At 40.1% G+C, this 15,793-nt stretch overlaps 2 protein-coding genes across 7 annotated transcripts in view; both read right to left on the bottom strand.

Moving 5' to 3' along the window:
- Positions 1-15,793, bottom strand: part of PHKA1 (phosphorylase kinase regulatory subunit alpha 1) — a 173,460-nt gene that overhangs the window by 112,782 nt on the left and 44,885 nt on the right. For all 6 annotated transcript variants that reach the window (XM_055337695.1, XM_055337696.1, XM_055337699.1 and 3 more), the window contains 2 exons: positions 14,981-15,088; positions 13,039-13,117 (listed from right to left, as the gene is read on the bottom strand). In XM_055337695.1, coding sequence (XP_055193670.1) covers positions 13,039-13,117; positions 14,981-15,088 — 187 coding nt within the window. The remainder of the gene's footprint in view (positions 1-13,038; positions 13,118-14,980; positions 15,089-15,793) is intronic.
- On the bottom strand, positions 5,093-5,434 carry LOC129517709 (40S ribosomal protein S27). The gene has a single exon (XM_055337703.1). The coding sequence runs from the start codon at positions 5,409-5,411 to the stop codon at positions 5,157-5,159; it is 255 nt and encodes an 84-aa protein (XP_055193678.1). The 5' UTR covers positions 5,412-5,434; the 3' UTR covers positions 5,093-5,156.

The raw sequence follows: 15,793 nt of genomic DNA, 5'->3' as shown, positions 1-15,793 counted from the left end.
ATCTCAAGAAGAAATTTGGAAGAAACTCAAACACGTGGAGGTTAAAGAGCATCCTGCTAAAAGATGAAAGGGTCAACAAGGAAATTAGAGAAGAATTAAAAAGATTCATGGAAACTAATGAGAATGAAGATACAACTGTTCAAAATCTTTGGGACTATCCACTGGAAAAAGACAGTCTCTTCAATAAATTGTGCTGGGAAAATTGGACATCCACATGCAGAAGAATGAAACTAGACCATTCTCTTACACCATACACAGAGATAAACTCAAAATGGATGAAAGATCTAAATGTGAGAGAAGATTCCATCAAAATCCTTGGGGAGAACACAGGCAACACCCTTTTGAACTTGGCCACAGCAACTTCTTGCAAGATGCATCCAGGCAAGGGGGAAAAAGCAAAAATGAATTATTGGGACTTAACTTCCGTACAGCAAAAGAAACAGTCAACAAAACTAAAAGAAAACCTACAAAATGGGAGAAGATATTTGCAAATGACCTATCAGGTAAAGGACTAGTATCCAAGATCTATAAAGAACTTATTAAACTCAACAGCAAACATACAAAGAATCCAATCATGAAATGGGCAAAAGACGAACAGAAATTTCACCAAAGAAGACATACAGATGGCCAACAAGCACATGAGAAAATGCTCCCCGTCACTGGCCATCAGGGAAATACAAATCAAAACCATAATGAGATACCACCTCATACCAGTGAGAATGGGGAAAATTAACAAGACAGGAAACAACAAATGTTGGAGAGGATGTGGAGAAAGGGGAACCTTCTTGGACTGTTGGTGGGAATATGAACTGGTACAGCCACTCTGGAAAACTGTTTGGAAGTTCCTCAAAGAGCTAAAAATTAGAACTGCCCTACAACCCAGCAATTGCACTGCTGGGGATTTACCCCAAAGATACAGATGCAGTGAAATGTCAGGGCATCTGCACCCCAATGTTTATAGCAGCAATGTCCACAATAGCCAAACTGTGGAAGGAGTCTTGGTGTCCATCGAAAGATGAGTGGATATTTGCTTCGACGTGGATGGAACTGGAGGGTATTATGCTGAGTGAAATAAGTCAATTGGAGAAGGACAAACATTATATGGTCTCATTCTTTTGGGGAATATAAAAAATCGTGAAAGGGAATAAAGGGGAAAGGAGAAAAAATGAGTGGAAAATATCAGAAAGGGAGACAGAACATGAGAGACTCCTAACTCTGGGAAACAAACAAGGGGAGGTAGAAAGGGAGGTGGGCGGGGGGTAGGGGTGACTGGTTGACAGGCACTGAGGGGGGCACTTGATGGGATGAGCACTGGGTGTTATTCTATATGCTGGCAAATTGAACACCAATGAAAAATAAATTTTAAAAAAGAAAGATGAGTGGATAAAGAAGATGTGGGATATGTATACAATGGAATATTACTCAGCCATTAGAATGAAAATACCCACCATTTGCCTCGACGTGGATGGAACTGGAGGGTATTATGCTGAGTGAAGTAAGTCAATTGGAGAAGGACCAACGTTATATGGTCTCATTCATTGGGGGAATATAAAAAATAGTGAAAGGGAATAAAGGGGAAAGGAGAGAAAATGAGTGGGAAATATCAGTGAGGGTGACAGAACATGAGAGACACCTAACTCTGGGAAACGAACAAGGGGTGGTGGAAAGGGAGGTGGGCGGGGGGTTGGGGTGACTGGGTGATGGGCACTGAGAGGAGCATTTCCCGGGATGAGCACTGGGTGGTATGCTATATGTTACTAAATCGAATGCCAATGAAGAAATATATATATATATATATATATATATATATATATATATATATATATATGAAAACACAATGGTCCAAAATCTTTGGGATGTAGCAAAAGTGTTTTTAAGAGGGACATTTACAGCAATACAAGTCTACTTCAAAAAGCAAGAAAAATCTCAAATAAACAGTGTAACCTTACACTTATGGGATCTAGCCAAAGAAGGACAAAACCCCAAAACAACAGACAGAAGGAAATCATGAAGAATTAGAGCAGAAATAATGTACACACTGAAAAAACAATAGAACAGATCAGTGAAAGCAGGAGCCAGTTCTTTGAAAAGATTTACAAAATTAATAGACTTCCAATCAGACTTATCAAGAAGAGAAAAGATGCAAATAAAGAAATTCAGAAATGAAAGAGGAAAAATAACAACTGACACCACAGGAATACAAAGTAAAAGCACAGTATAAAAAACTATATGCCAACAAATTGGACAAGTTAGAAGAAAAAGATAAGTTCCCAGAAGCATACAGCCTACCAAAACTGAAGCAGGAAGAAATAGAAAATTTGAACAGACCAACTATCAGCAATGAAATTGATCAGTAACCAAAAAATAAAAAAATAAATAAAGTCCAGGACCTGAGGGCTTCATAAGAAAATGCTACCAAACTTTTAAAGATAGTTAATACCTAGTCTACCTAGTCTTCTCAAACTATTCCAAAAGTTAAAAGAGGAAGAGAATTTCCAAATTCATCCTGTGAGGCTAGTATCACCCTAATACCAAAGCCAGATGAAAACACTACAGAAAAAGAGATCTAGAGGCCAATATCTCTCACAAATATGCTTGCAAAAATCCCCACCAAAATACTAGCAAACTGAGTCCAACAGTACTTTCAAAAAACACAACATTTACCATGATCAATTGAGATTTATTCCTGGGATGCAAGTTGGTTCAATATTTGCAAATCAATCAACAGGATACATCACATCAGTAGGAGAAAGGGTAAGAACCATATGATCATTTATGCAAAAAAAAGCATTTGACAAAGTACAACATCCATTTATGATAAAAACTCTCAACAAAATAAGTTTAGAGGCATACCTCAGCATAATAAAGTCCATCTATGAAAAACTCACAGTAATATCATCCTTAGTGGGGACTAAATGAGAGCTTTTCCCCTAAGGTCAATAATAACAAGGATGTCCATTCTTACCACTTTTATTCAACACAGTACTGGAAATCCTAGGTATAGCAATCCGACAACGAAAAGAAATAAAAGGCATCCACATTGGTAAGGAAGAAATAAAATTTTCAGTATTTGCAGATAACATGATAGTCCATCTAGAAAATCCTAAAAACTCCACCAAAAAAATACTAGAACTGATAAATGAATTCAGACAAGTTCCAGGACACAAAACAAATGCATAGAAATTTTACATTCCTATACACTAATAATGCAGCCACGGAAAATGAAGTTAAGAAAACAGTCCGTTTACAATTTCATCAAAAACAATAAAATATCTATGACTAAACTAAAAAGGTGAAAGACCTGTGAAAACTATAAGGCACTGGGGGCATTGGGGTGGTTCAGTGGTTGAACATCTGCCTTTGGCTCAGGTCATGATCCTGGGGTCCTGGGATTGAGTCTCCCTGCAGGGAGCCTGCTTCTCGCTCTACCTATATCTCTGCCTATCTTTCTGTGTCTCCCATGAATAAATAAACAGAATCTTTAAAAAAGAAAACTATAAAACACTGATGAAAGGAATTCAAGATGATGAAAGGAAATGGAAAGACATTCCATGCTCATGGTTTAGAAGAACAAATATTGTTAAAATATCTATACTACCTAAAACAATCTACAGATTTATTGTAATGCCTATCAAAATACCTACAGCATTTTTCACAGAACTGGGACAAACAACCCTAAAATTTGTATAGAAACACAGAAGACACCAAATAGGCAGGTCAACCTCAAAAAAGAAGAAGACAAGATGGCAGGTATCACAATTCCAGAGTCCAAGTTATATTACAAAGTTGTAATAATAAAAAAAGTATGGTACTAGCAAAAAAAATAGATGCATAGATTAATAGAACAGAATAGAAAACTCAGAAATAAACTCAATGATATGGTCAATAAATCTTCAACAAAGGAGGAAAGAAAATCCAATGGGATAAAGTCTCTTCAATAAATGGTGCTGGGAAAGCTGGACGGCTATATACAAAAGAATGAAACTGGATCACTTTCTTACACCATACACAAAAATAAACTAAAAATGGATTAAATACATAAATGTGTGACAGGAAACCATCAAAATCCTAGAGGAGAACACAGGAAGCAACCTCTTTTACCTTGGTCATAGCAACTTCTTTCTGGATATGTCTCCAGAGGCAAGGGAAACAAAAGTAAAAATAAACTACTGGGACTACATCAAAGTAAGAAGCTTCTGATCATTCCACACAATGGAATATTATTCAGCCATAAAAGAGAATGAAGTCTTGTCATTTGTGACAAGGATGGAGCTAGGGAGTATACTGCTAAGCGAAATAAGTCAGTCAGAGAAAGAGAAATATCATGTGATTTTACTCATATGTGGAATTTAAGAAATAAAACAAGAAACAATGGGAGAGAGTGAGAGAGAGAGAAACCAAGAAAGAGAAGCTTAACTATATAGAACAAACTGATGGTTACCAGAGGAGAGGTGGGTGGGACGTATGGTTAAAACAGGTGATGGAGATTAAAGAGTACACTTATCATAATGAATACTAAGTAATGTACAGAATGGTTGTATCACTATATTGTACATCTGATTCTAATAAAACATTGTATGTTAACTATACTAGAAATTAAAATAACTTAATGGAAAAAGAAAATGCAGACTGTAAGATTTTTTTTCATTTTTTGATATCAGTTTATTTTTTTATTTTCTATTTTTTGATGATAAATTTATTTTTTATTGGTGTTCAATTTGTCAACATACAGAATAACACCCAATGCTCATCCCGTCAAGTGCCCCCCTCAGTGCCCGTCACCCATTCACCCCCACCCCCCGCCCTCCTCCCCTTCCACCACCCCTAATTCATTTCCCAGAGTTAAGAGTCTTTATGTTCTGTCTCCCTTTCTGATATTTCCCACCCATTTCTTCTCCCTTCCCTTATATTCCCTTTCACTATTATTTATATTCCCCAAATGAATGAGAATATATAATGTTTGTCCTTCTCCAATTGACTTATTTCACTCAGCATAATACCCTCCAATTCCATCCACGTTGAAGCAAATGGTGGGTATTTGTCATTTCTAATGGCTGAGTAATATTCCATAACCACATACATAAACCACATCTTTTTTTTTTATCCAAAATCTGTTTATTCGGATAGTGTCCCACTCATCTTGATTCAGGGAGCTTTTAGTGCTGCTTCCGCCTGAAGGAGCATCCTTCTGTAAGCCTTGCTTTTCCTCCCGTGGGCTGGCAGAGGACAGTAGAACAGCCGACACACAGAACTACCGTCTGTGCGTGGCTGAAGACGGTGGTGATTTTGTAGCATCCCGGGCACTTCACGTCCATGAAGTAGGAGTTGGGGCTCTGCACCAGGCGCTTCTTCTTGTGCTTCCTCTTCTCCTCTTCCGGGGACGGGTGCAGGAGATCCTTCGCAAGGGGCATGTTCTCGTGGGGAGGTCGTCACCGCCGGATAACTCATCTTTCCAAAAAAAAAAAAAAACACCTCATCTTTCCATGGACACCAAGGCTCCTTCCACAGTTTGGCTATTGTGGACATTGCTGCTATAAACATTGGGGTGCAGATGTCCTGACTTTTCATTGCATCTGTATCTTTGGGGTAAATCCCCAACAGTGCAATTGCTGGGTCATAGGGCAGGTCTATTTTTAACTCTTTGAGGAACCTCCACACAGTTTTCCAGAGTGGCTGCACCAGTTCACATTCCCACCAACAGTGCAAGAGGGTTCCCTTTTCTCCGCTCCTCTCCAGCATTTGTGGTATCCTGTCTTATTAATTTTCCCCATTCTCACTGGTGTGAGGTGGTATCTCATTGTGGTTTTGATTTGTATTTCCTTGATGGCAAGTGATGCAGAGCATTTTCTTATGTGTTTGTGGGCCATGTCTATGTCTTCCTCTGTGAGATTTCTGTTCATGTCTTTTGCTCATTTCATGATTGGATTGTTTGTTTCTTTGCTGTTGAGTTTAGTAAGTTCTTTATAAGTCTTGGAAACTAGGCCTTTATCTGATACGTCATTTACCAATATCTTCTCCCATTCTGTAGGTTGTCTTTTAGTTTTGTTGACTGTTTCTTTTGCTGTGCAAAAGCTTCTTATCTTGATGAAGTCCCAATAGGTCATTTTTGCTTTTGTTTCATTTGCCTTCGTGGATGTATCTTGCAAGAAGTTACTGTGGCCGAGTTCAAACAGGGTGTTGCCTGTGTTCTCCTCTAGGATTTTGATGGAATCTTGTCTCACATTTAGATCTTTCATCCATTTTGAGTTTCTCTTTGTGTATGGTGAAAGAGAGTGGTCTAGTTTCATTCTTCTGCATGTGGATGTCCAATTTTCCCAGCACCATTTATTGAAGAGACTGTCTTTCTTCCAGTGGATAGTCTTTCCTCCTTTGTCGAATATTAGTTGACCATACAGTTGAGGGTCCCCTTCTGGATTCTCTGTTCTGTTCCATTGATCTATGTGTCTATTTTTGTGCTAGTACACACTGTCTTGATGACCACAGCTTTGTAGTACAACCTGAAATCTGGCGTTGTGATGCCCCCAGATATGGTTTTCTTTTTTAAAATTCCCCTGGCTATTCAGGGTCTTTTCTGATTCCACACAAATCTTAAAATAATTTGTTCTAACTCTCTGAAGAAAGTCCATGGTATTTTGATAGGGATTGCATTAAATGTGTAAATTGCCCTGGGTAGCATTGACATTTTCACAATAATAATTCTGCCAATCCATGAGCATGGAATATTTTTCCATCTCTTTGTGTCTTCCTCAATTTCTTTCAGAAGTGTTCTGTAGTTTTTAGGGTATAGATCCTTTACCTCTTTGGTTAGGTTTATTCCTAGGTATCTTATGCATTTCGGTGCAATTGTAAGTGGGATTGGCTCCTTACGTTCTGGTTCTTCAGTCTCATTGTTAGTGTATAGAAATGCCACTGATTTCTGGGCATTGATTTTGTATCCTGCCATGCTACCAAATTGCTGTATGAGTTCTAGCAATCTTGGGGTGGAGGCTTTTGGGTTTTCTATGTAGAGTATCATGTCATCGGCGAAGAGGGAGAGTTTGACTTCTTCTTTGCCAATTTGAATGCCTTTAATGTCTTTTTGTTGTCTGATTGCTGAGGCTAGGACTTCCAGTACTATGTTGAATAGCAGTGGTGAGAGTGCACATCCCTGTTCTGTTCCTGATCTTAGCGGAAAGGCTCCCACTGCTTCCCCATTGAGAATTATATTGGCTGTGGGCTTTTCGTAGATGGCTTTTAAGATGCTGAGGAATGTTCCCTCTATCCCTACACTCTGAAGAGTTTTGATCAGGAATGGGATGCTGTATTTTGTCAAATGCTTTCTCTGCATCTAATGAGAGGATCATATGGTTCTTGGTTTTTCTCTTGCTGATATGATGAATCACATTGATTGTTTTACGAGTGTTGAAGCAGCCTTGTGTCCCGGGGATAAATCCTACTTGGTCATGGTGAATAATTTTCTTAATGTACTATTGGATTCTATTGGCTAGTATCTTTTTTTTAATTTATATATGATAGTCACAGAGAGAGAGAGAGAGAGAGAGAGAGAGGCAGAGACACAGGAAGAGGGAGAAGCAGGCTCCACGCACCGGGAGCCTGATGTGGGACTCGATCCCGGGTCTCCAGGATCGCGCCCTGGGCCAAAGGCAGGCGCCAAACCGCTGCGCCACCCAGGGATCCCCTATTGGCTAGTATCTTGTTGAGAATTTTTGCATTCATGTTCATCAGGGATATTGGTCTGTAATTCTCCTTTTTGGTGGGTCTTTGTGTGGTTTTGGAATTAAGGTGATGCTGGCCTCATAGAACGAGTTTGGAAGTACTCCATCTCTTTCTATATTTCCAAACAGCTTTAGTAGAATAGGTATGGTTTCTTCTTTAAACGTTTGATAGAATCCCCCAGGGAAGCCATCTGGCCCTGGACTTTTGTGTCTTGGGAGGTTTTTGATGCCTGCTTCAATTTCCTCCCTGGTTATTGGCCTGTTCAGGTTTTCTATTTCTTCCTTTTCCAGTTTTGGTAGTTTGTGGCTTTCCAGAAATGCATCCATTTCTTCTAGATTGCCTAATTTATTGGCGTATAGCTGTTCAGAATATGTTTTTAAAATCGTTTGTATTTCCTTGGTGTTGGTAGTGATCTCTCCTTTCTCATTCATGATTTTATTAATTTGAGTCTTTTCTCTCTTCTTTTTAATAAGGCTGGCTAATGGTTTGTCTATCTTATTAATTCTTTCAAAGAACCAACTCCTGGTTTTGTTGATCTGTTCCACAGTTCTTCTGGTCTCGATTTTGTTGAATTCTGCTCGAATCTTTCTTAACACTCTTCTTCTGCTGGGTGTAGGATCTATTTGCTGTTTTTTCTCTAGCTCCTTTAGGTGTAAGGTTAGCTTTTGTATTTGAGTTCTTTCCAGTTTTTTAATGGATGCTTGTATTGCGATGTATCCCCCTTCAGGACTGCTTTTGCTGCATCCCAAAGATTTTGAATGGTTGTTTCTTCATTCTCATTAGTTTCCATGAATCTTTTTAATTCTTTTCTAATTTCCTGGTTGACCCTTTCATCTTTTAGCAGGATGGTCCTTAAGCTCCACGTGGTTGAAGTCCTTCCAAACTTCTTGTTGTGATTTAGTTCTAATTTCAAGGCATTATGGTCTGAGAATACGCAGGGGATGATCCCAATCTTTTGGTATCGGTTCAGACCCAATTTGTGACCTAGTATGTGGTCTATTCTGGAGAAAGTTCCATGTGCACTTGAGAAAAATGTGTATTCAATTGAGTTTGGATGCAAAGTTCTGTAGATATCTGTGAAATCCATCTGGTCCAGTGTATCATTTAAAGCTCTCGTTTCTTTGGAGATGTTGTGTTTAGAAGACCTATCGAGTGTAGAAAGCGCTAGATTGAAGTCACCAAGTATAAGTGTATTATTATCTAAATATGTCTTAACTTTGGTTATTAATTGATTGATATATTTGGCAGCTCCCACATTCGGGGCATATATATTGAGGATTAAGTCCTCTTGTTGCATAGATCTTTTAAGTATGATATAGTGTCCCTCTTCATCTCTCACTACAGCCTTCGGGGTAAATTTTATTTTATCTGATACAAGGATGGCTACCCCTTCCTTCTTTTGAGGACCATTTGAATGGTAAATGGTACTCCAACCTTTTATTTTCAGGCTGTAGGTGTCCTTCTGTCTAAAATTAGTCTCTAGTAGACAGCAAATAGATGGGTCCTGCTTTTTTATCCAGTCTGACACCCTGCGCCTTTTGATGGGGTCATTAAGCCCGTTTATGTTCAGAGTTATTATTGAAAGATATGAGTTTAGTGTCATCATGAAATCTATTCAGTCCCTGTTTTTTGGATTGTTCCATTGGACTTCTTCTTAAAGGGGAATTTTGAGAGTCCCCCTTAAAATTTCTTGTAGAGCTGGTTTGGAGGTCACATATTCTTTCAGTTCCTGCCTGTCTTGGAAGCTCTTTATCTCTCCTTCCATTTTGAATGAGAGCCTTGCTGGATAAAGTATTCTTGGTTGCATGTTCTTCTCATTTAGGACCCTGAATATATCCTGCCAGCCCTTTCTGGCCTGCCACGTGTCTGTGGAGAGGTCTGCTGTTACCCTAATACTCCTCCCCATAAAAGTTAGAGATTTCTTGTCTCTTGCTGCTTTAAGGATCTTCTTTTTATCTTTGGAATTTGCAAGCTTAACTATTAAATGTCGAGGTGGTGAACGGTTTTTATTGATTTTAGGGAGGATCTCTCTATTTCCTGGATCTGAATGCCTGTTTCCCTTCCCAGATTAGGAACGTTTTCAGCTATGATTTGTTCAAATACATATTCTGGCCCTCTGTCCCTTTCAGTGCCCTCGGGAACCCCAATTCAACGTAGATTTTTCTTCCTCAGCCTGTCCCTTATTTCCCTTAATCTATCCTCATGATCTTTTAATTGTTTGTCTCTTTTTTCCTCAGTTTCCCTCTTTGCCATCAACTTGTCTTCTATATCACTCACTCGTTCTTCCACCTTGTTAACCCTTGTCGTTAGGATTTCTAGTTTGGATTGCATCTCATTGAATTGATTTTTAATTTCTGCCTGATTGAATCTAAATTCTGGGATCCCTGGGTGGCGCAGCGGTTTGGCGCCTGCCTTTGGCCCAGGGCGCGATCCTGGAGTCCGGGGATCGAATCCCACATTGGGCTCCCAGTGCATGGAGCCGGCTTCTCCCTCTGCCTATGTCTCTGCCTCTCTCTCTCTCTCTCTCTCTCTCTCTGTGTGTGTGTGTGACTATCATAAATAAAAAAAAAGAATCTAAATTCTGCAGTCATGAAGTCTCTTGAGTCCTTTATGCTTTTTTCTAGAGCCACCAGTAGCTTTATAATAGAGCTTCTGAATTGGCTTTCTGACATTTAATTGTAATCCAAATTTTGTAACTCTGTGGGAGAGAGCACTGTTTCTTTCTTTTGAGGTGAGGTTTTCCTTCTAGTCATTTTGCTCAGTGCAGAGTGGCCAAAAACAAGTTGTATTGGGAAAAGGAGAAAAAGAAGAGAAAGAAGGAAAGAAAAAGAAAAAAGGAAGAAAAAAGAGAAAAAAAGAAAAAGAAGAGAAGAAAAAGAGATAAAAAGAAAAAGAAAAACAACGGGGGGAAGCAAACGGGAATCAAAAAGAAAAAAAAAACTCCAACCAAAACAAAAGAAAACAAAGCAAAACAAAACAAAAAGACAAGGGGGAGTATCCTCTGATTCTGTATACTTTAAGTCCCTTGACTTCCCCTGGAACTTTCCAGTGCTGCTTGGTTAATAATTTGTTTTTCCCCTGTCCGTCTAGCTGGTCTTCTGGGGGAGGGGCCTGCTGTGCTGATTTTCAGGTGTTAGCACTTGGGGGAGCTGCTCAGCGAAAGATATTTAAGCTGTTTATCCTGTGAAGCCCCAGGAGGAACAACCACAGTGGCGGCGGCCAGCTCTGGAGCCCTGGATTCAGCTCCGGCAGTAACTACAGAGCTCTCCGTCTGCAGGGTCTGAAGGCTCCAGGGCGGGCCGCTGATCTGCTCAGCTCGGGGCAGGAGCGTCCTTGCTGTCCTGTGCCCTCCTGGCCTCTGCCTATTCCGGGGTGAGGCCGGATCTTGGGCTGTGTCCCCGGCGCCCTGTGCTCCCGGGCCTGCGCTGTTGGATTCGCGCTCCCGGCTGCGCAGCCCCCTCTCCACGGAGCCGCCGCACCAGCCCTTCCGAGCTGCTCCAGGGGCCGCACAGGCCCTCGGCACGGAGTCACCGCCTGAGCCCCTCGGAGCTGCTCCCGGGTCCAGCTGTGCACGCGCTAAGGCCCTTTAGGGAACTCGGCGCACTCTCCCCCATGGCACAGGTGTCTGTTAGTGTCCCAGGGAGCTTGAGGGCATCCCCGCCCTCCTGGGATCCTGCTCTAACTCCCTGCGAGTGCCTGCCTTTCCGCTGGGGATGATTGGTGAAGCTCCTGCTTTTCTGGGATGGGGCTTTCCTGTCCTGTGGGCACTCGGCCTGGCCTTAGCCCAGCTCCTCGCGGGGCCCCTCCCATTTGGATGTCTTTTGTTTCTTTATTTCTTTTTTCCCCGTCTTCCTACCTTGATAGAAGCGTGAACTCTTCTCACTGTAGCATTCCAGCTGTTCTCTCTTTAAATCTCAGGTCGAATTCGTAGATTTTCAGGATGGTTTGAAGGTTATCTAGGTAATCTGGTGGGGACAGGTGACTTGGGGACCCTACTCTTCTGCCATCTTGCCCCTCCCTCCCAGACTCTAAGATTGAGGTGGGGCTATGGTTTTTCTAGTGGGTGTAGTAGAATTATGGTGCATGGGTGATTAAGATATTTCAATGATTAACAAATAGGGAAGAGCAGACTTGGAGAAAATAGAGACAAGTGCCATGGGAAGAAAAAGACAATTGAAATAATATATAGCTATGACCATAAACTGGCATTTTTTTGAAGGGACGATATATGAAGTGGAATAGTTCTAAAGTTTGGTCCTCAAAATGAGTGGGTCACATAGAGGTGGAGGGAAAGGCGACTAGGGTTATAAGTATCCAAGAATTTTGAGGCTAAAATGCTAGATGGCACTTTTTCTGATGTTGGGATCTAGCACTAGAGCAGGAGTTGGCAAAGAAGAAGAAGGCTGTAAGCTAAATGAATGAATTAGAGCAACCAGGAGATCAATACAACCAGATGGCATAAGCCTCAAGGGAGAACAAGGTACCTCATGAGAAGGGAAGAGTAAAATGCACAGGATTATTTGCCATATACTGCCAACCAGAAAGTCAAGTGACCAGAGAAATTTTATAGGAGCTTAATACCACACTGAATTGTGTCCTTGCAGAGTCAAAAATCACCTGGAATTTTATATCCTAGGAAACTAAAATAATAGTGAGGTTATTCAAAGAGATAAGAAAGGTAGAAAGATCTACTTTTCATGGAAGAGGGGAAAGGATGGAATGGATACAAAAGAGGTCAGTTTTGCATTTGAAGTATACGTGGTAAAGATGTTTTATAGACGTTGGGACTAGAATTCTTAAAATGTTTATAGACCTTAGCCCAGTGTTTTGCATAGAGTATATACCTCAAAATTTAAGTTGTTAGGAACAAAAAAAAAATGAAGAGTTCCACTACTCTCCAAAGAAAGAATAGTTGGATCCATGGAAGCAAATTTATTATGAAGGAGGCAACACTAGCAAACCAGAGTATAAATACAGAAAGACAACAATATAAGATTAAATACACAACCATTAAAAGGGCATGAGAATAAAGGAGTACTAACAGAAAAAGGACAGAAGGAATGTTCAGAAAGAAAGCAGAGATCATCTAAAAACTATAATATCATGACAATGAAGAGTTTCTAGAATTAAAAAGTGGTTAAGAGTGTCAAATAACATCAGTTTTTAAGCATTTGTTCATGATTGAGATTAATAGCAATCTTAAAACCATTGTATACTTTTTGAAGACTAACAAAACACATGCTAAACAATAAAGCCATCATTCACTGGTCCAAAGCAGATCCTTAATATAAAGTTTCTACTGCTGGGAATAAGAATCCATACCTTGAACCACAACATCTGGCTTTGGTACTGTAGAAAACCTTCGATTCAGGGGATCAATTTCTCCAGGAGCTAAGAATCCCTAAGGAAAAACCATAAAAAGACAGATTATTATTTCTCAGAGAAAAAGCTAATGTTTGAGGAGAAACAATATACCAGTGCCAAAAACATGTGAGAGGCAGGTATGGAAAGGAAACAAATACCTTCACTATATAAAAAAATGTTTGAACTCCTGAATTCACATCCAAATTAATTTCATTAATTAAGGCAGAAAGTGGTACAAGATGGGGTACAAGGGATAAGCAGAAAGTTTTCTTAGTTAAACCTCTACCTCCTCTGGTGTATATAATTAGACAATCAGACCACAATGCTTATTATCAATAACTTAAGTTTTGTTGTTTTCTCATTCATGTGACTGCTATACTTTCTGCTCAGCATATATCTTTTTAAAAACTTTTTATTTAGTTGTTTTGGAGAGAAAGAAAGAGTGCAGGGGGAGGAACAGAGGGAGAAGAAGAGGGAGAGCATCTCCAGCAGATTCTGCACGAAGTGCAGAGCCCAAAGTGGGGCTTCCCAGGACCCTGAGATCATAACCTGAGCTGAAACCAAGGGTCAGATGCTCAACTGACTGAGCCACCCAGGCGCACCAGTAGATATCTTTTGACTTGAATGTCTATCCTTGATTAAGTGGGATAAACTCACGCATTTTACCCTTAAAAATACCATTCATCTCCTTTTTTCACACATTTAATTTATTTTTAGCATTGAATGAGAAAGTCATCAGGTCGGGATTATTTTAACTGATCTTTCTGCTCATTATTCATAATATCAACTAAAGATAATCAAAACTTTATGCTCTACACCTGAAATTCACATTGATGTATATCAATTTTATCTCAATAAAACTGAGAAAAAAAACAAAACAGAGTGAACGAAAACAGCTGTGGAAAATGGTCATACACAAACAGGTCAAAAACTCTGGCTCAGAAAGGATAGCTAAGTCCCACCCTGGATCTTCTAGGAGCCTCAGTTATAGCTTACCATAATTACCTACAATGGGGAAACAGATTTGTCAGTATATCTGGAAAACTTTGAGAAAGCGAACCCTCAACATAGCTCTCAATATCAGAAATAAGCTGGAAATAAAGTACAAAATTCCCAAGTGCTTCATTAAGAGCTGTTTCAATCGATGGGCACCTGGATGGCTCAGTTATTGAGCATCTGACTGTTGATTTCAGCTCAGGTCACGATCTTGGGGTCCTGGGATCAAGCCCCACGTGGGGCTCTGCACTCAGCAAGGAGTCTGCTTGAGGATTTCTCTCCCTCTCCCCATGCTCACGTGCTCTCTAAAATAAATAGATACATCTTTTAAAAAAAAAGCAAAAAAGGGGGCTGTTTCAACTGAATTTAACATAAAAAACATTTATGTTAAATGTTTTAGCCCCACAGCAAAAAGTAAACAAACAATAAATTTTTAAAACTATGATGTTCCCAACCACTTTTCATGGTGCCTAAAATGATCTTATTGGTTTATTCAATTAAATAATAAAACATTATGTTGCTTGAAACAGTTAGTACTTAAATACATTATCAATCATCATTACTATCTAAGCATAGGTGCATGTATCAGTCACCAGGCAAGGCACTAGGGGGAAGGGTGTTTTGAAAGGGCGAGATCTAGGCCCTGATCCGAGAGCAGTTCCAAGTACAGTCCCAAGGTGGGAAGCCCTGGGCAGTATGAGAGACATGGTTGCCAGGGGGAAAAGAATTTTGTCAAGGACTGGCCATGCTCCCACTCTAACGACCTGGTCTGGAGGAAAATATATAATTAAAGGAGAATATAAAAGCAAAGGACAGATCCAGATTTAATGAGCTACTCACAAATCTGATTATTATAATGACTAAAGCAGAAAAAAAGTGGAAGATCCTTGAGGTTTCCCCTTACCTCTGCCATCAAGCTTCCTAAGATGTACAGAGACTGACCCCACATATGAGGCAACTTGCCCATGGGGACTCGGTCCACAGTGTGAGGATTTTGATATTCTTCATCAACCTAAAAGAAAAGATAAAGAAGCCACATGAAAGGTGATAGAAGGTTAAAGATACTAGACAACAAAAAGGCTGAATCTGGATTGTGACTCATGCCTTAGAAAACAGTTACTTATGCAATGCACTGAAAAGTCAAGCATTACGACTACAGTCTAGGGAAGTATTCCTCTAACTGTGTGTACATACAAATCACCTGAGGATCTTGTCCAAAAGCAGATTCGGCCTGAGTAGCTATGGAGGAAGGCCTGAGATCTGCATTTCTAACAAGCTCTCAGGTGATGCTGCTGATGTTGCTAGTAGTTTATTCCATCCATCGCCACCAGAGTGGAAGACTGCAACTCTCCCATGGCTAATGCTCCTTAGAAATGGAGAAGAAGAACAATGGTACTCCCAACCGGCATTGCAGGAAAATGGAGACATACTTCATTTTCCAAACCTGATCTACTCAAATAATCCAAGATTACTGGCCTCAAAGCAGAGAATACCAAATCCTGAGAGTTCACACAGAACATCACTCTAGTTCTGCCTACTGAACTCCGTACCATTTTTAACCTTAAGGTTTGTCTTTTTTAAAATTATTTTTTGAGGAGGGGCAAGATGGCGGAAGAGCAGGGTCCCCGAGTCACCTGTCCCCACCAAATTACCTAGATAACCTTCAAACCATCCTGAAAATCTACAAATTCTGCCTGAGATGTAAAGAGAGACCAGC

This window comes from Nyctereutes procyonoides, unplaced genomic scaffold (assembly GCF_905146905.1).
Source record: "Nyctereutes procyonoides isolate TBG_1078 unplaced genomic scaffold, NYPRO_anot_genome, whole genome shotgun sequence".
In the NCBI taxonomy this organism is placed as follows: domain Eukaryota; kingdom Metazoa; phylum Chordata; class Mammalia; order Carnivora; family Canidae; genus Nyctereutes; species Nyctereutes procyonoides.
The sequence above is the reverse complement of the archived record's forward strand: the minus strand, read 5'-3'. Positions and strand labels throughout refer to the sequence as shown.

What these genes read in the sequence shown, in the direction of transcription:
- LOC129517709 (XM_055337703.1), bottom strand. Translation starts at nt 5,411, where the DNA reads ATGCCCCTTGCGAAGGATCTCCTGCACCCGTCCCCGGAAGAGGAGAAG.